This window comes from Oryctolagus cuniculus, chromosome 15, assembly GCF_964237555.1.
Source record: "Oryctolagus cuniculus chromosome 15, mOryCun1.1, whole genome shotgun sequence".
NCBI classification, from domain to species: domain Eukaryota; kingdom Metazoa; phylum Chordata; class Mammalia; order Lagomorpha; family Leporidae; genus Oryctolagus; species Oryctolagus cuniculus.
Genome location: NC_091446.1, coordinates 43,549,679 through 43,570,541, shown reverse-complemented (window position 1 = coordinate 43,570,541; position 20,863 = coordinate 43,549,679). Strand labels below are relative to the sequence as shown.

The window sequence follows — 20,863 nt, the reverse complement described above, 5'->3', positions numbered from 1 at the left end:
TGAGACATTGTATAAAGTGTGCTCTGAGGTGGCCCACCTCTTAGGTTGGAGAGAAGGGTCAAGACTCCCAAGAATCCCACACAAAAGAGAAGGAGGTCAATTCTCCTTAAAAAGAATATAGTATAATCAGAAGTATCCATTTCTCCAAAATACTAGCAAAATAAAACTGCTATACTGCACCAGCCAGTCAACTAGAAACATGGGGGTCTCCCCAACACTACAAAAGATCTCAATGTTCTCTACAAGAACCAGAGAAAGGTAAGGTCATTAATGTCTACTTTTTCCACTTGCCCATTTATATTTTTCTCCATGTCTCTTAACAGGCTTGGTGAGCCACATACCTGAGGACAGGTTTCCTGGAGGGAGACTGGAAACCTGGGATGTGTCCAGTGGAGGGAGAAGGGGTAGGGGATATTCAGAATTCTTTTACCAATCTGCTTCCATTTTTCATGTTCCTAACCATGCCACACATAGAAATTAGAGAGAAGACTTTAAAGAACTCTTAGATGTATTCCAGACAAAAATGCTAAGAACCTGATAAAAGCCAAACATAACTGGTCCATCCAGTAATGTTAGGATCAGACAGAACACAGTTGTATACGACAACAGAAATCTGTTCGACTAAGAGGCCCTAATTTGATCTGCAAGGTCATGGCTGGGGCCAGAGCCCAAGCTGCCTGTTTCCCAGCACGAGGTGAATTTTTTCTAAGACACAATCAACTGGTCTACTGCTGCTCAACAATATAAAGAAATAAATGACTAGTTCTGGCAATAAGGACCAGAGAAACATGGAATTAGACAGCTTAAAGATAATGAGAGTGAGGAAAATTTTCTGCTGGGAAAAAAATACACAGTAATACACCTTTAAAAAAATTAGTTCTGGGGCTCGTGCTGTGGTGCAGTGGGTTAAAGCCCTGGCCTGAAGCGCTGGCATCCTCTATGGGCACGGGTTTGAGACCCAGCTGCTCCATTTCCAATCTAGCTCTCTGCTGTGGCCTGGGAAAGCAGTAGAAGATGGCCCAAGTCCTTGGGCACCTGCACCCTCATGGGAGCCCTGGAAGAAGCTCCTGGCTCCTGGCTTCAGATCAGCTCAGCTCCAGCCGTTGTGGCTAATTGGGGAGTGAACCAGCGGATGGAAGACCTCTTTCTTTCTCTTTCTCTTTCTCTCTCTCTCTCTCTCTCTCTCTCTCTCTGCCTCTCCTCCCTCTATGTAACTCTGACTTTCAAATAAACAAAATCTTTTAAAAAAATTAGTTCTATGGCGAGGACATGTGCTTTGTTAAAGAATAACATAACTTAAAAGTTATAGTTCTGTGAATGATTTGGACTTGTACATGGTATGCTTTACTCAAACTTACACTCAAGGGCAGTAAATTATTCCAGAAAACAAGTTCACAAAAACAAAACATCAGAAAAAACTCAGGAAGCATTAAATTGAGTTGGCCTTGCCTTTGTGGAAAACAAACAAAAAGTACTGGCATTTAAGGGGCATTTAAGGAAAAATTTAAAAGTCAAAAAAAGCAAGACTGAACCTTAGCAGCTGAAATAATGTAATTGAGGGGCCTGTGCTGCAGCATAGCAGGTAAAGCCGCGGCCTGCAGTGCCAGCATCCTATATGGGCGCCAGTTCAAGTCCTGGCTGCACCACTTCCAATCCTGCTCTCTGCTACGGCCTGGGAAAGCAGTAGAAGATGGCCCAAGCCCTTGGGCTCCTGGACCCCCCTGGGAGATCTAGAAGAAGCTCCTGGTTCCTGGCTTTAATCTGGCTCAGCCCTGGCCATTTCAGCCATTTGGGGAGTGAACCAGCAGATGGAAGACCTCTCTCTCTACCTCCGCCTCTCTATAACTCTGCCTTTCAAATAAATTTAAAAAATCTAAAAACAAAATAATGTATTTGAGAAAGAAATTCTAAGCATGTCATATAAGTCTATTCCTATTTATTCAGCCTCTTAAAACTAAAGCAACAAAAACAGACTTTCCACCAAATCAAATGCAGTCCAGATGCTTAATTCTATTTCAAATTTTGCTTAAACTCTAGGATTGTCAAACCAGCCCCAAATATACAGTGGCTACTTAAATGCCTCTCTTTGTACTTGTATAAGAGGGTCCTTCCCTGGCAGAGTCAGAACCTGCATTATTTCCTTTTATAGATAAATAATTTATAAGGTTAAAAAAACATAGTCCTTATAAAATATACTAGGACAAAACTCACTGTTTCTGTCAGAGAAAGTTGACTAAGGATTTATGGTCTGTTTTTGTTTCCTTAAGATGATGAATATTCAACCAACCCGTGGATCATGAAACACATTTGACCAAAAAGAAATGTGGTCTTTAAACAAATTGCTTCCAACCTCTATGCAGGGAAGCCATAAGAATGTTCCACTGAGGAGAGAAATCACACACCAATGACAAGGGTACTGTAGGTTTAATCTGCTATAGGCAACTCAAGTACTCAGCTTTCTTGAGGCAATCCATGCCGAGTTTTGAGCAAGGGATGTGAAAACTATGTTCACCTGATGTTAAAGGAGGTGCCTATGTACAATCCCAATAAACGAGAACAGAACAGCCACATGCTGCCTGAAGTGCCACACATTCTAGAAGATGGAAATCCAAGCAGGTTCATCTATATCACACCCACCCAAGCGACAGCATACCCCGAGGACATCATTTTCCCAACATTCCCAGTCACTCTGGAATAGCTACTCTAAGTTTTCTGTGTGAAATATCTTTATGTGCATATGGCTAAGGTCCCAGCTGTCTGACTATGTGGGAAAAGCTACCCAGCCAGTCATAGGGCTCAGGCCAATCGTCAACAATTTCATGGGTTAACAGCACCAATCAGGACTAAGTGGTTTATCTGTTGTTCAACAAGCTGTACTTTCTGAAGATGTTTGAAGGTTTTCATTCTTCGTAAGTGAAAATAAAAGCATCATTTCTAATGGTCCTATCCATTATTCTGTATAGAACTGGCAACAAATACCGCACTTCCTTAAAGATGCCAGAGCCTAATTTAGTTCAACAGGATGTGTTGTTCAAAAAGAAAAAGAAAACAGGAATGAATATACTTTACAGCCAATTGCTTGGTAAATGTAGCTTCCAAATAACAGTTAGATGTCTGTAATGCAAACCCTGCCATCATTGAATCTCTCTCTGCGTTTTACTTTACTTACTTGTATTTTAAGAGCAGCCACTGAATTAACCAGAGTCCTACAAGGATCATGCCGTTAATTTCACAAATAGAAAAGGCCCACTGCACCCGGTTAAAATGGTCAAAAAACGTGTCCGGTAGTGGAGGCTGCACCTCCTTAGGAGGTACTCGTTCATGGACGACCGAGATCATCACTGTGGTGAGAATAAAACAGGAAAGTGCATAAAGAAAGGCCAGAAAAGTCTTGCCCCACTCCATGGGGTACTGGGAGCGCTCTGGTTCTGGCATGGGGATCTTTATCATCTCTTTCCTATACCCATTTGGCATCCCATTGGGTTTAATCTTGATGCTGAAGCTGCCGTCAGGGGCGGGGAGGGCTACACCAATGTTGAGGTGCCCGTTGGCATGGCCGTTCTTGTGTGCTTCCATGTGGTGCTCCATTTTCAGGGTCTCTATCATGTCCAGGAGCCGCTGCCCGTTGTCGGAGGAGACCCGGCACAAGGGGGGTTTTCTGAAATCCTCCTGGGTTAGGTTGATCAAATCCCGGCCTGTAAAATGTCCCAGAGGCTCACAGTATTCTGGCATGGCATGCTCCAGCAGCCAGTCTGCCACCTTCTGGGGTGACCAATAAACCACTTCCTTCATTGTACTGGCAGACGACATGCAGCCTCCAGCTCGCTCTCGGCAGGTCAGCAGTCACTGTTCCTACAGGGCAGGACACTGTCCCTCCTTGGCTCATTCATGCTGTCAGCTCCCATGAGCGGAGACTTGTTTGGCAAGATGGTCAGGGCAGGTATTAAACACCTCATGTAGCTGTCCAGGGTTCCTGAGATCCCGAGCACTAATTCACCTCATTTTTCAACACGAGTCTTCCTTCTGCAGAGGCAAGAGAAAAGATCAAGATGGTGGGACTCGCAGACCAATCACCTCAAAATGCAAAACCTTAGAGGCAACATGGAAAATGGAAACTCTATGATTGGTAACCCCACAGCATTCAAACACATATTATTATTATTTTTTTTCCTAGGGACCATGGATTCCCTGGTTACTAGTCTTCCCTGACACTGCATCAAACTGGATCTGAATATGGATAAGGTCAAAGGGGACATGTTCTACAGGACTTCCAAGGGGATGTTTTCTAGGAAATAATTCAACGGTGCTTTAGATACTGTCCACACAGACCAGCAATTCTCTTTGGACTTACATGCTTCTGAGATAATCTGAAAGAACATGGAAAATTTGTTTATCATTCTTTCTGGTGAAGACTGTTTTACAATGTGCATAATCCTCAGCAACTTAATACAAAGGGCCTTCAAAAAGTTCAGGAAATATGTTTATAATGAACAAAAAACTATTTGTACACTTCAGTCTTTTTTGCACCAAAATAAACTTATCTTTTAATTCTCTTTCCACAAGTATTATGAAGAAAATTAATAGGAACACTGAACTTCAAGATTATTTGGCCCAATAATTCTGTACTCCTTTATGAAAAAAAAAATCATTGAATTCTCTTTTCTAGATGTTCTCAGGTCCTGACTGTGCAGGGTTATCAGAGCAGGTGTTTGGGTTGAAGGACAGGTGGAAGGAAGGGCAAAGGTCCTGCCTGCTCTGTTGATCTTTCTACTCCCAGCCCCTAGGATTTCTGTGGAACCACAGTTTGAGAATCCAGGATCTGACCTATCTCCCCATTTATAAATGAAGAATCTGACTTCTAGAAAGGTCAGGGAACTTGCCTTATTTCAAGTCACTTTTCAAGTGACAGAGAACCTGAACAAGGAAATTAAAAGTTAAATTTCTGACTCTTGGTTCACTTTACTTATTAAAATACTCAGCCAATAATATGGCAGTAACCAAATACATTCTGCTGTCCAAAAGCAGGATTAAACCATTTATAAAAAAATATTATAAATGTAGTATATATTACCCTTTCACACTGACACTTGGTGAACTCAACAGTGCATAAAACAAATGGAAAGAAATGCATCAGTTATTAATTGAGGTTAACATGATGGTGATTTTTGGAGTGTTTTCTACTTTTGTCCAAACCATTTTTCTTTAAAATGAAAAACAAGAAAAGTTCACAACAAGAGCCCTGATTCCCCAACAAAGCATCATGGTTAATGGCACAGGGCCTGTGGCAGCAGCCCATGCATAACCCATTAGGCAAGCTTCAGTTTTTCCACCTGTAAAGTGGGGAGGATCATCAATGTTTCCCTTACAGCGTTGTCAGTGCTTAACTATGAAAGCGTATTTGAAAGCTGATGAAACATAACCTAGCTTTCAAAGCAGTGCTTCTGAAGAGTCTGCCGGTACACATACCACTCTGTTCCTTCTTCAAATTGTCTATCAAATCCAACAGCCACTCTCTACTCTATCTCACTACGAAAATACCCTCAGCACCAGGGGCTGAAATAATCAACGTTAACTACAAAACAAATAGCACGGACAGATCTGAAGGTTTAAGAGCTGAGAATGACTAAACGACACTGGCTCCTTAAGTAAGTTCTTGTGGCGTAATCACCGGATAAAATGTTCCATGCTTTATTAAAAAAACTAAAGCCAAATAAGCCTAGGAACTGCACAGTGAAATCTCTCTTGGCAACAGCAGTACATTAATAGGATGTTAAAAGCTCAATGAAATTTTCCAGTAAAGAAACTTCTCACCAGGATTTCTCAAATTGATTCCATCAAGGCTGTCTTACATCTTCATCTCTGGCTCATCCCTACTAAACCCCAAAATTTGACTATGGAATGAGGACAAACACTATGTTTCCTGCTCATTTCTTCATCCAAATAACAACCAATCAGTGGCAGCAACAGTTTTCAAAGATATTCCAGGACATACAAAAGAACTGGGCATTCCCTCTGGCGAGCATCGCCAGTGTCATGTGCCCTCCCTAGTACCCCTTCTTGTGGCCAGGTGTTTGTCTAGACTTCCCCAGGAACCTCTGCAAAACTGTGGAAGAGCTATAACCTCCAGCACCACCACATGACTCACATGTCCAGGGCTCAGGAGGTAGTCAGTGTGTGCTCACATCTCTGAGAATCTGACAGAACCAGCAACGCGTTTCACAATCTCATGGAAAGCAAACCAAACCTATTGAAAATTCACTGAGGTAAAACAACTGCTTTTAAACAACCTGGATGGTCAAGGACAATAAGATAGGCATTCTCTGCAGGGAAATATATAAGCAGAGTGAACCTCTGACCACTTCTAGTGCCACCAGTACTGCCCATAGAGCGACGAGAAGACACTCCTGGCACAAGGTCTTGCAGGTAAGGGCATGTCCTTGGCATCAGACTCAAGGCATCTTCTTAAATTCTCCTCAGCAGGCTTTGAGTGACAGCCAAGGTAACCCCAAGCCCAAGATCTTGGGTTGGTGGAACATTCAGGCCCAGAGGAAGTGAACTCACAGGCTTAACACCTAAGCTCTTCATTTTTCTCCTGACCTCATAGAAACTCTGCCAGGACAAGAAACCCCCTCAGAGGCACAGAAATTAGACCTAGGCTAAAGCACTATTTTACTTCTCTCTGATGAGAGGAACAGTCACACAGTCTCCTCTTAATGACTAATAAACTTTAAAGCAGAAAAAACAACCACATAGGAAAAGACAATTTAATGTAGGGCATCAAGCATCCATCTGGCACTGCAAGCATCCAACTAATCTTGCAAAGGTGAGTTGTCAAGCAGTTTCAGAGAGCCAGAGGAATGCCCAAGAGACAGCAAGATAAGTTTGCGACGCCCATCAGTATTAAATCAGGCAACAAAATCATTGCCTCCTTTGGACAGTCCCTTTGCATCCCTCTGACTTTGGACTCTCCATCTCCTCCTCCTCAACAAGGCCCAAGTCTTCCCTTCATCTTTAATCGAGGCTCTATTCTGTACAAGCTTTTCTGGCCACTCCACAATTTCCTTTTCCCGTGCCCAGATGTCCACCTAAGTGACCCCTGTCAGGGAGAGGGAAGGGGGGGGGGGAGCAGGAGAGGGGGAGGAGGAGAGGGAGCGGGAACAGAGCAGGAAAGGGGGAGAGGATGAGAAGGTAAAGGCAAAGTATTATTTTTACATCTAGACCCAGCAGACTGCATGTGAGGCTGGGTTCAGAAAACAACCACTACACCATCACTGAGAAAAACACTGAATTTATTATTGGAAGAATGTTCAGAAATAACACATGGCCCAAACTATTAGATTTACTTCTCAGAACTGGGAAGAATAAAAGAGAAAAACAGTGTACATAAACTCTTCACCCCCAGATATCACAGAATTTGAGATATAAGAAGTGCTGGGACTCTTGTTTAACTATAATTTTGAGATAAAGAATAGTCCAGTGAGATTATAAATTATCTAAAATCTCATACACAGCAAAAAGTTGGCCCTGAGGCTACAAGAGACTCAAGATGCTTTTTAGCACGCTTCTACTGTAAAATAGTCAACAACTTCAGAGAAACAGAGTTCAAAAGTTCTTTTAAAAACGGCGATAGCCTATAGGATAGGAGGCAGAAACAGCAGCACATGTTCATAAACAACTAAGCAGGATTGTCTATCTGGCTTCAACTGAGTCAAAGAAAATTTACTCAAGTCAATTTGGCTCCAATTCTTAAAATAGATATTTTAGTCCTAACATTAAAAACTCATCAGATGATGTGCCATGACAGAGTATGAGTTATTTAAATTTAACTGTCAGTACAAGGCCTTTAAAACTAAAAAACAGGTTAAAGTAATTATTTTAGCAATGGAATAAAAATAGCCAAGCAAAATCATTAAATAATTTATAAATATTTGTTCACCTTTTTTAATGAAAGTGTTATTTAATTCTTTGAAAGAGTTACAGAGAAGGAGACAGAGAGAAAAAGAGAGATCACCTACTACCAGTTCACTCCCCAAATGGCCACAATGGGCCAAACCCAGCAGCCTGGAACTCCATCAAGATTTATCCTTTCTAAAACAATCTATTATCCTGTTATCTGGCATTGTCTAGAAATAAGACAGTGTTGTGCTAAAATAATCTACTGTCTGAATTACAAACAACCCAAGTTTTTGAGAATTAGAATGTCACAAAGTAAGCCTTAGAACTATCCATGGAGCAATTGCTCAGAAAACCCCACTGTAATGCTTGTTCTATCATTGACTTGTACTCCAACCCCAGTGCCTTATTCCAGCCTCTCATTCTATCAGTTAAGGGAACAAGTCCCTAAAGGTGATCTGGAAAACATAAATCAATACACAAAATATAAGAAACTATTATACTGAACATAACTTATTCTTTCCTTGAAGATTCAATGGACTTTTGAAATGGGTGCCATGAAGTTAAGAACTGAAAGTTAACATAATTTTCTAAAGTATGATGGACCGAAATCTAAGCAAACACAGCTGGCATGACAGTGAAGAAACTGCAGGGAAACTACAGGGTTCTGGAGGTCTCTAAATGCTGATCATGACAAACAGAAGTGGGAAGCAGTGCATCGTTAGTCTTAGATGCACACGTACAGTGAACAGAACTTTCCACTTCTCCTATCCCATCTCTAACAACAAAAGCAAAGCTAACACAGAGTATCCATATGCCTTTAACAGCTCATAATAATAATTTGGTGGGCATTAACATTTTGCTCAGACTTCATAACACACAACTATCTGTGGGTACTTTGCCAAGAGTGCAATAAAAATCAAGAATTGATGCTATTTTGAAACACCCCGGCTGCCCTATTGTAAAAGTTTCAATTTTAGATAAAGGTCTATACATTTACTAGAACCTTCTATAAAAGTCAGTAATAAGCTAAATGACCTTTTAAGACAATGCAGCCCACTGAAATACTCGTGAGATAAGTGTTTAATTTTTCTCTATTTCAATTTGGATAGCTCCTGGATGCCTTTCTCCAAACCAATCTAATAAGCTTATAAATTTGTTATTCAGCATTTGGAGAGTTAACTTAAATATGCAGAGCCCACAAAACTGTATGTATCTGAGCAACAAAAATGGTTATAGTACCAACCACTCAGTTTCAGCTGAAGAACTTACAAATTTATTTGAATCTGCAGTGGAGGAAGCTTTAGAAGATTACTTTTGATGCTTTAACCTTTAAATTGCCCTTTATTTTAAACTGCTATAAATGCAGTGTTCACAATTCCACAGTCCTTCTCTGGTTAGTAAATAAAATCATTGCATATGGAACAGGCTCCTTCAACTAAGTGTATGCTGACCTACTTTGCTTAGATATGAGAAGGGCTTGCTCAAATCTGCATGTTTGTCATCTGGTCTACTTGGGCTGTTAGGGCTCATGTGATACATCATTTGCTCTCCTCCACACCTTACTTAATAACGCTTAACATCAGATTTTGCAATATCTGAAATACACTCCTTCTCAGAAACCACCCTGTAAGTTACCCAATGGGTAGTCTTCCTCTCAATGTCCTTTCCCAAAATATATGCACTTCCCCTGGAATACAGTGGCCCTCAATGTTCCAAAAGGAAACAGATGAATTTTGGTTGACACGATAGATATAATGTCAAGAAATCAGCCATGCCAGTTGTATGTTGTATGCCAGAAATCATAACTCTAATTATTCTCCAAGGGCATGAAATATAAAACTGTTTTGTCCATTTCACAGAGTTCTTAACCAGCAAACACCAGCTAATTCTTTTCCATATCCGAGCCTCCATTTGAATCACTTTGTGACAGGATGCATGTAACCAGAAAGCCCAAAGAATCATCTACTATGGCAAAAAAAAAAAAAAAAAAAAAAAAAAAAAACAGAAAATAGGGCAAAGGGCATTATGGCACAGCAGGTTAAGCTGCTGCTTGAGATGCCTGCATCCCATACCTGAGTACCAACCAGAGTCCTGGCTGCTCTGCTTCCAGTCCAAGTCCTGGCTAACACACTTGGTAAGCAGCAGATGATGGCTCAAGTAGTTGAGTCCCTGCCACCTGCATGGAAGACACAAATGGAGCTTCTACCACCTAGCTTTCGCCTTGCCAAGCTCTAGCTGTTACTAACTTTTGGGGCGTGAACTAGCAGATGAAAGATCTCTATCACTCTGCCTTTCAAATAAATAAATATTTCTTAAAAATATCTAGAAGCAACCTAAAGGTTCCAAGGTGGTAATTAGAATATCATTGCACAATAGAATGTTAAGGCTCCACTACAGATTGTACTGTGTTTCTATATTTACAGGGATAAATATTTATAGTTTTGTTAAGTGAATAAACAGATTACAAAACACAGTATCATTTTTATAAATATCATAGGGAAAAAGTTCAGAAGTCTATATAACAACTTCTTAACTGTTAGCTTTGAGTAATAAGATTATGAATAATTTTGATTTCTTTTTTTACCCAGTATTTTCTGTTTCTCTGATAAACGTATATTACTTGTGTCTGGGGAGGGGATTGGTGTTTTTAAATGTATTCTGTTTTTTAAACATGTAGGCTGTGTTTTAAAAATAAAAATCAGCGCTTCCTACAACAGCTTTCTTTAAAAATATGAAATGGGCTTTCAGATTTCTCTAAGTAGTTGGAACATTTGCCCTCTGTGCATAATTAGGTTCCCAAATCCTTCATTCTGGTCTTGAGAATTGAGTCCAATCATCAACAAAGATGAAGCTAAAATCTGAATCTACATGCGTAACGTAATTTCAGTCTTAAATATCCCCCGAAAAACACCATCTGAATTACAACTGTTCTGTCATCTAGATTTTCTTCCATATCCATTCACCCATGTCATTACACAGTAGGAAAAAACTCTGTCATCATTACCATAAGGACAACTTTGCATAGCTCTGCTGATAACTAATCATGACAGTTTTCCCACAGGATTTCACTCTTAGATCTCACTCTGAGGATAATCTATTCTCATTCAATGGACGAACTGCCTCTCTGGGTCCGAAACCAGCAGGACTATTATAATATTTGCCTAGTTAATCTGAGAACTTGGGCACAGATCTTTTTAGCAGCACTCAAGAATGTTTGAGCAGAATCAGTGTTTCCAAATCCCATGAGCTCTCCCACGAGCTGATGTGCACAAGGCTGATCTCATTTGCCCTGAGAACCCTGGGAAAGACTAACACAAACTCTCTATCTCCAGTATAAACATTCTGTTCCTTTCTTTTCTTCCCATTATTATATTTTAAAATGGAAGCTAAAATGCTTCTAATTTACTACTCATTTAGCTGGAACAAAAAGATTTTGTGCCTCTGAATTAGTCATAAAAGTAAATCAGGGTTGTGAGAAGTCCAATGTTTTAGGTAAAGGATGTGTTCCACACTTTACTCTGCTGTTCTGAAGAAATTTCACCCTAGTCTCATGGGGTCTATTAGCAGTGCCCTTGGCTGACATTGTTCTACAGTAAAAGGAACCCTCAATTCCCACAGAGCTGCAAAGAAGATTAGAAATCTGATATGGAATTTAGTAGGTATATATTAACTGGAGCTTTTCAAGGCCTCTATGGGAGAAAATGTTCAAGTCCTTGCTCTGTTCTTCCCTTCCCTGCAAAAAATCCAACAATGATCAGTCAAGAGATTGGGGGTAGAGTGGAGATAGCAATCAGATGTTGGAGATGCTGACAGAGCCAGCATCAGGAGAGACAACTGAGGTCTCCCTGCCTTAACTTTTCTTTAGTCTTTAGGCATCTGTCTCTTCCCACATTCCCAGGACAAGCTGACAAAAATGGGGCCGGGGAAGGAGGGTGGAAAAGGCTGCCCAAGGAGGTCATTCTACCAGACTGTCAACTTCGGATACCTTCAAGGGACCAGGCACAGAAAGTCAGGCTGGTCACAGAGAAGAACAGGGAAAAGTGATGAGAGTAACAAAAGGGACAGGGAAAACCATACTCAATGCAGTGATATTTCATTTTCCTAAGTGACAAAAATAAACCAAAAACATGCAAGCTGAATGTGGTCTATGGATCGGCACTTGGCAACTTCACTCACTCTCCCACCCACTATGTCTAATCCACCATTAATTCCTGGAGATCCTACCTTGAAGGGTCTCTCAAATCTGCACTCCTTGTCCTATCCCATTTGCTTGTTTTGTTTTTTTTTTTTGCCTCCAGCCTGGCTCAACCACAATCCAATTGGCATCCTGTTCTCAGGTGGGCCTTTTTGGTGCTGTGCGTAATCCCAGCTCCTCACCTGACACTCAAGACCTGTGGTGGCTGCCCTCAACTCTAGGGACAATGTTCAGACTCCTTGGCCTGACCCCAAGGCCTTCCGTGATACAGCTATCTCTTTACCTTTACCTTTCAGTCTTTCCCTTTAAGCTCTGGTCCTGTGTTACACCCATACTCACACAATTCATCTGTTTCCCTCTCAAATCATTCACTGTACACTTCACCAGTTGTTCTTCCTATCTCTCAAACCATTCGCCACATACCTTGCCAGTTGTTCTCCTACCTTCTGCGACAGTACTTAAAAAGTTTCTGGAGAGTGCAATTAAAGGTAAGTTTAGGCACTGGTATTGTGGTATAGCAGGTTAACTCACTGCCTGTGACACTAGCATCCCATATGAGTGCCGGTTCAAGTTCCGACTGCTCTACTTCCAAAACAGCTCCCTGCTAATGTGCCCAGAAAAGCAGCAGATGGTCCAAGTGCTTGGGCCTTTGCCACCCAGGAGACCCAGATGGAGTTCCAGGCTCCTTGCTTCAGCCTGATCCAACACCAGCCATTGGGAACATTTGGGGAGTGAGCCAGCAAATCAAAGATCTCTCTCTCGCTCACTCACTCTGCCTTTCAAACAAATAAATAAATTTTTAAAAGAACTACATAAATATGTTTGCTTAAAATTTAATATCATAATAGGTTTCAAGATACAGAAAAAAAACTACTTGTGTATTGAAAGAATAGTCTAAAAGCCAAAGTGGGAAAGACAGAAGTGAATATTTGGGGTCCAGAGGGGCACTAGCCTTAACTCCAGGCGCTAGGGATGGGATCTCAATATTCCAACCAGACAGGGAACAAGGCCTGTGGCCAGATTCTGCAAGGGAATTGGTACTAAGACTCTTAAATAAAGTAGGCCAGCGCCGCGGCTCACTAGGCTAATCCTCCACCTTGCGGCGCCGGCACACCTGGTTCTAGTCCTGGTTGGGGCGCTGGATTCTGTCCCAGTTGCCCCTCTTCCAGGCCAGCTCTCTGCTATGGCCCGGGAGTGCAGTGGAGGATGGCCAAGTGCTTGGGCCCTGCACCCCATGGGAGACCAGGATAAGTACCTGGCTCCTGCCATTGGATCAGCGCGGTGCGCCGGCTGCAGCACGCCGGCCGCGGAGGCCAATGGAGGGTGAACCAATGGAAAGGAAGACCTTTCTCTCTGTCTCTCTCTCTCACTGTCCACTCTGCCTGCCAAAAAATTAAAAATAATAATAATAATAATAATAAAAAGACTCTTAAATAAAGCAAGGACCCTTTTAAGACCAGAAAAAATAGACCAATGAATATGGCACACAATGTAGAGTCCAAAGAAAGCAATATGGTGGGAGATTTTCATACCAAGAAATTAGTGTAAATGCAAAAATGCTCCTTGCAGTCCCTAGTAAGCAAGGCTCACAGGACTCCCTTGGAAAAAGCAACCCTGCAGGGGATGAATAGAGAGTTGAACATTGTTAAGTCATGAATAAATGACTGACCAGGAGAGATTTGGCTAGTATGACAAGCAAGAAGTTTATGAAATCATGAAATTGAAGAAAGAAAACAGATCCGAAAAGACTGAGAAATTAATATAACAATGAGATAAAAGAATTGAAACCATAAAGAACATGGCATGATTTAAAAAGAAAATATTTAAAGACAGAACAAGAAAATCCTATATTTTCTCCTCTAGCCTATGACCCGCAGATAACTCAGAAGGAAAGACCTGAGAGCAAAGCTTCCTTTAGAAGGTCAGTGGGGAGGACCCATCAGCAACAATAGTAAGTATGTAAACACAGTGGCAACTGGTAAGTTTTTCCAGACCTCAAAGATCCGGAGCAATCCAGCACCCCCATCTTCTTTATTCGTGGAGAAAGAGAAAGAGAAAATGAATCCATTCCATCAAAAGAGGATTCAGATTTCAAAAAAAAAAAAAAGTGCCTTGCCTCTGGAAACTCCCCTGAAATGATATGAAAGCAAAAATGGCAAAGTAAAAAGAGGAAAAACACAACTTGTGCAGTTGGGAAGCAGGTGGACTCATGATGAGTGATCTGGCAGACCCAAGAACAAGAACCCGAAGCCAGCAAAGCGGAAAGACAGGAAGCAATGGGATTTATGTATCCGAAGCCTTAGTAAGTAGATAAGGAATGGGTGGCATCAGGTAACTTTTTTTTTTTTCCCAAAGAAACCTTTTATTTAAGGAATACAAACCTCATGCATTTCATAAGTACAGCTTTAGGAATATAGTCATTCTTCCCGCTGTGTCTGCCCTCCAACCCACGCTCCCACCCCTCTACTTCTTTCTCTTATTCCGAGTCTTACTTTATACTAAGATCTATTTTCAATTAACTTTATACACCAAAGATTAAGTTTATAGTAAGTAAAGAGTTCAACAATTTGTATGAAAAAAGGAAAAGAAAAAAGAAAAAAAAAACTTTCTCATCAGCTGAGACAAGGGCTGTTCAAAATCATTGCATCTCGAAGTTAATTTCACCTTTAAAAAAAAAAAAAAACACAATTAACTTTAAGGAAGCACCCAAGAACGATAGATCTTTTGTGAGCACTTAGACATAACTGTAGTTTATGAGATGTAAGAACATCCTCCATTTAATACATTAAAAAAGAAAGTAAGTATTTGGGAATATGTTTTATCATTAATTAAAGAAGCACCTAAGAAAACAAGCAATGGGGTTGGACACTTTGGCATAACTAAAACTTAGAGACATAAGAATGTCCTCCACTGAATACACTAAAATGGAATCAATCTTTGAAAACAAGTTTTACTGCTAACTCTCCTAATAACTCTCCGCTTTGAGGGCAGAGGTCCTGCATGGAAGTTAAGGCACAGTGACTCCTGTTGTTAATTTAACAATTAATACTATTATGTTTGATGTCAGTGATCACCTGAGGCTCCTGACATGCGCTGACTAGGCTATGGGAAGCCTTCTGAGCCCACAAGCTATCAGGTAATTTTTGAAACAGAGCTAAAATCAGAAGGATTGACTGAGAGCATTCAGGAAGGTGTGGCTAGATTCTCCCTCTTCACAGCTGGGTAGTCACCTTTGCTGTACACCAAAGAAGACTGAAACTGACTATCTGGAAAGAGAAGCGGACAGTTTCTAGAATAGGGGATGTCAAACATAGTTGAAAACAGAGGTCCCTTGCTAAAAACAAGGGTACAAGTTACAAATAAATGTTCGGGTAGGATCTGCCCTCACTTGCAATCTCACTAGGCACCTGGAGTAACTTCCAAGAGAAAGATCAAAGAACACTGAACATCTTGTGTTGAAACCCATATGAGCCGGCGCTGCAGCTCACTAGGCTAATCCTCCGCCTTGCGGCGCCGGCACACCGGGTTCTAGTCCCGATCGGGGCGCCGGATTCTGTCCCGGTTGCCCCTCTTCCAGGCTAGCTCTCTGCTGTGGCCAGGGAGTGCAGTGGAGGATGGCCCAAGTCCTTGGGCCCTGCACCCCATGGGAGACCAGGAGAAGTACCTGGCTCCTGCCATCGGATCAGCACGGTGCACCGGCCGCAGCGCGCCGGCTGTGGCGGTCATTGGAGGGTGAACCAACAGCAAAGGAAGACCTTTCCCTCTGTCTCTCTCTCTCATTGTCCACTCTGCTTGTCAAAAAAAAAAAAAAAAAAAAAAGGAAACCCATATGCAGAGAGCTTCCAAACAGCTTTACTAGTGCCTATTTCAAAATACAAATTACAACTAAAACAAAAAGAAATCCAGACATTAGCTTTGTAATGCATACAAAAGCTAGAGATTAAAAGAACACAAAACCATTGAAAAATGGAAGAAATATATCCCCAAGGAGTTAGGTTTTCAACAGCAACAAGATGATACCAAAGGAAAGACAAAGAATACTAAAAAGAACCATCTCAGAAATTCATGGTAAATATGAAAAATTCAATAGGAAACAAAGCTGAAAAAAATCTCTTAGAAAGTAGAACAGGGGCTGGAGCAGGGCATTGGGATCATATTAGCATGCAGAAGACACTGTCCAGTTCCTGGGAGAACACACTTGAAGGGGCACAAATGCAAAGACTTCACATGAAGGGTTTTCCCAGGCAGATGCTGATACATTCTTGGACCAGAACAGCAGCAGAGGAGTTATAGAGCTCTCTGCAGATGCTCCTGGGAAAGGAGTGAAAGATGGCCCAAGTCCTTGGGCCTCTGGACCCATGTGGGGACCAAGAAGAATTTCCTGGCTCCTGGATAAGGCCTGGCCCAACACCCTGGCCATTGCAGCCATTTGAGGAATGAACTGGCAGATGAACGACATCTCTCCCTCCGTCTCTCTCTCTCTCTCTCTCTCCCCCCACTCCTCCCACAGCTCTGCCTTTCAAGTAAATAAAATAAATCTTTTTAAAAAGTAAAAAAAAAAAAAAGAAAGAAAAAAAAAGAAAACAAAACAAAACTATGGACTGGGACAGGTGTTAAGCCTCTGCTTAACTCTGAGACTTTCTAAGACTGATTTGGGTACTCCGTCACCATGTCTAACAAAGATAATAAAAAGCAACTATTGTAAAGTACACTTTCGGGTTTTTAAATTGGAGACTGCCTAGAGCAGGTAACAGATTGATAGAAGGCTAAAACAACATAATTTCTTGATTTATATAAAAAATTCTTAAGTACTATGTACAATTTAGTCAGTTTTTGTAGTCACTGAGGATCAGAAATACCCACTAACTTAACCAAAATCTCACAGACAAAATGTTGACCAAACTACACAGACAAAAATAAACTTGGCTCACTGAGGTGAAAGGAAATCTAATTTAAGGACCACGACCCTTGGGACTAACACTGTGTTTCAAAATTAGCAACAAATCATAGGTCCACATAGGAGAAACCACGTTTGTCTCCCTAAATAAATTCCTAATACTCATCTTGTAGACAGAAAAGTTCAAACTATTTTCAGATCACAGAGCATTCAATGGGAGTAAATTCTAAATTGATGGCACTTTGGTGTACATCTGGGGGGCACCCATGGCCATCTTCCCACCATGTACAGATCCTCCTGTTGCCTGGTCTCCTATAAGTAAAAAGCAATCATGAATTTTTTTTTTTATTTCTCCCAAACTTCTGTGGTCCACCTTTACCAACCTTCTTTATCTTTTTTTTAAAGATTAATTGATTTATTTGAAAGAGTTATACAGAGAGAAAAGGAGAGGCGGGGGGCCTTCCATCCACTGGGGGAGAGAGGGAGAGAGAGAGAGAGAAGAGAGAGAGAGAGAAGACAGAGAAAGAGAGAAGAAAGAGAAGAGAGAGAAGGGAGAGAGGAGAGAGAGGGGAGAGGAGAGAGAGGTGAGAGGTGAGAGAGAGAGAGGGAGGGAGGGAGAGGGAAGGAGGGAGGGAGGGAGGGGTCTTCCATCCACTAGTTCACTCCCCAATTGGCCGCAACGGGTGGAGCTGTGCCGATTCGAAGCCAGGAATCAGCAGCTTCTTCTGGGTCTCCCACATGGGTGCAGGGGCCCACGGGCTTGGGCCATCTTCTACTGCTTTCCCAGGCCATAGCAGAGAGCTGGATCAGAAGTAGAGCAGCTGGGACTCGAACTGGCGCCCATATGGGATGCCGGCACTGCAGGTGGCGGCTTAAGCCGCTATGCCACAGCACCAGCCCCTGCCTTCTTTATCAACTGACTGACAACTGCTAGCAGCAAAGCTTAACTTCCCAGAAGGGACATTCCTGATCCATGAAACAGGTCTGCATGGAACACAGGCTGTGAAGGGACTACATCAGGTTTGGAATAAGGTACATCACCACCAGGGGGCAGTATAAAGTCAATGAAATAACATCCCAGCACTCATTTCCAGTTAAAACCAATGCTGGAGTTAACTTCCAGCAAACGTCCTGGGCCAAATGACACCATTAAATAATGGAATTGCAAGAACTAGAACCCTGTTTTCTTAGTTATCAATTGATGCTATCTCCACCATACCCGTAAGATCTTATCGCACATCCAGTGGCTATAATTAGCAACATGGCCATTTCGAGTTTTTCTTGCAAACTTAATGCCCTTCTGAGCTATCCTGCCCTCCCACAAGACTGCTGAGGGTGTTAACAAAATAAACATTAAAGAGCACACAATTTAGCAGAAGGACTTATCCTATCACTATAAATATTTACTGCTGTTTTTATACAAAATTTTAACAAGCTTTATTCTCTGGTGTCTCTGACTATAACTTAATGCAACAAATTTAAAACCATGCAACTAATCAAAGATGACTGACAGATTGTAAAGAATTTATAAGAAAATGATCAGGAGAGGCAGCAAGATGGTGGAACAGGGAGGGAGTTTACTGCTCTGGTCTGGGGAAAGATAGTTAAAAAAAAAAAAAAACGTGGAGAAAGTGCAATTTCAGGAAAGAGTTAAGGAGAAAACAGCAGAGGAAACTCCATGCAAATCAAGGGACACTGTAGATCCACGTGGAGGGTGTGGACGTACACAACTCAGAACCAAGCAGCTGAGAGCCCCAGCACCAGCTCCGGATAGTGAGGTGAGACCAGATGGCAGATGGCAGCAGCCCAAGCCACTGCAGATAAAGCTGAGGGAAGAGCCTGGTGTAAGTCTGGCGTGCAGCCCTGTGGGGGACAGTGTACCTGCCAACCTAGAGGGAAAAAAACGGGGGCACGTTTCGCTCTCCCTGACCACCTGGCACTGATGTCCTCTAACTAGCACAAGCTTCTCTCCCTGTGCCCAACAACCAGCCAAGAGGAGACAGGGGCCTGGGAGCTCGTGACTGTGGCAGCCTTGTGTGCTGGGACTGTGAAAACACTGAGGCTGTGTGTGAAGGAGGAGGGTGAGGCTGGGACTTCGGGCAGTCACTGTGGATGGCTCAACACATTCAGGGCTCCCTGATTCCCTGGGGAGGATCACTGCTGCAGGATCTGTGCTCACGCCAAGGACTGCACGGATCATTTGTGTGGTTTTAGTGGCAGAAGAGGTGAATATCGTACCCAGCGGGGCTAGCGCCCAAGCATTGGTCTCCTTGGAGGTGAGCATGAGATTAGACCAACAGAGCTGAACAAATCTCCCCTTTTAGAAGGAAAAAAAAAGAGAGATTTACTCCTAATTTGGGAGTCACCTTGGACACTCCCCTCACCCTGGAGCACTGAACAGAGCTCCCTGGCCATACCCAGCACACACCTCACTCAGGGTATTCACTGAAAGAGCAGACACTCCACTAATCCACAGAAGCATAGTCCAAAGATAAAAGTCATCACAAGGAAAAAAAAAAAAAAAACAATAAGTATTTCCATAAATGCCTAAAAATAAATGCAGCAATTCAAGAAACAAGAATAGGGAAGACAACATGATGCCCACAAAGGACTACAACACTTCAATAATAGAATGTGAAAATGAAGAGACTGATGAAATGCAAGAAATGGAATTCAAAATTGATTGTAGGATTACTTAGAAGTAATCAGAAGCAAATCCACAAACTAAAGAAATCTATACATGATATGAAAGAAATTTTTTTCTTGTGAAATTGAGATTAAATAACAAAATACTGGAAATGTAAAATTCAATTAAAAAAAATGCAGTGGAAAGCCTTAACAACAGAATCAGTGAGGAAGAAGAAAGAATATCCAAGTTAGGAGAGAAACCTCTGGAAATTTTACAGTCACAACAAAAAAAGAAGAGGAAATTAGAAAACAAAAAAAACAGTGTTGGAGATCAATGGATACTATCAAACTACCCAACATACAGGTAATCTTAAGAGCTCCTGTAGGCATGAAAGAGAGAATGGATTAGAAAGCCTTTTGGGTGAAATCATTACAGAAAACTTCCCCAATTTGGAGAAAGGAAGGGACGTCCAAGTACAGGAAGCATATAGGATCACTAATAGACAAGACCAGAAAAGATCTTACCAAAACACATTGTAATTAACCTCACAGTAAAACATAAAGATAAGATTCTAAAGTATGCATGAGAGAAAGAACAGATTGCTTTCAGAGGATCTCCAATTAGACTCACAGCTGACTTCTCATCAGAAACCCTACAGGCTAGGAAAGAATGGCGAGATATATTCTAAGCCTTAAGAAAAAAAACTGTTAACCCAGAATATTGTACCCTGCAAAGCTCTCATTTATGAATGAGGGTGAAATAAAGACCATATGGAATGCTGGCACTGCAGGCAGTGGCTTTACCCACTATACCACAGCGCTGGCCCCTCCTCTTTTTCTGTAACTCTTTCAAATAAATAAATAAATAAATCTTAAAATAAAAAAAGAAGATTTCGACAAGCACAGCCAAGAATTCTATACTTTTAAAAAGCTTTGAACATTAGAGAGAGCTTTAAAAAGCTCATTGATATGTGGAATTAAGAAATGAACTTATTTTGGTGTGACAATTTTTTGAAACTCATGTACACTATTTGAATAATATGTTTTTTCCATAAACTTTTTTAAGATCATTCTGAAGCATGGATTTCAAAAAATTTTACAGCAAAATAAACTCATGTTCTAACTCCATTTTCCACAATACTTTCAAAGTACCCTCAAACAAGTTCACTCTGTTATGTTGTGCTGAAATATTTAAGGTTCAAAATGAGTTATATTTAAAAGTATTCACTCAAATCACACCATTTACA

At 41.4% G+C, this 20,863-nt stretch overlaps 1 protein-coding gene across 16 annotated transcripts in view; it reads right to left on the bottom strand.

Annotated features, from left to right (window-relative positions):
- SGMS1 (sphingomyelin synthase 1) overlaps positions 1–20,863 on the bottom strand; it is a 337,794-nt gene that overhangs the window by 41,279 nt on the left and 275,652 nt on the right. For 15 of the 16 annotated variants that reach the window (XM_051823915.2, XM_051823912.2, XM_070057669.1 and 12 more), the window contains one exon: positions 3,170–4,023. In XM_051823915.2, the coding sequence (XP_051679875.1) occupies positions 3,170–3,810 (641 nt within the window). In that variant the 5' untranslated portion in view covers positions 3,811–4,023. Of the gene's footprint in view, positions 1–3,169; positions 4,024–9,968; positions 10,073–20,863 lie in introns of those variants that run through there. The other variant, XM_070057668.1, reaches the window with a different exon arrangement.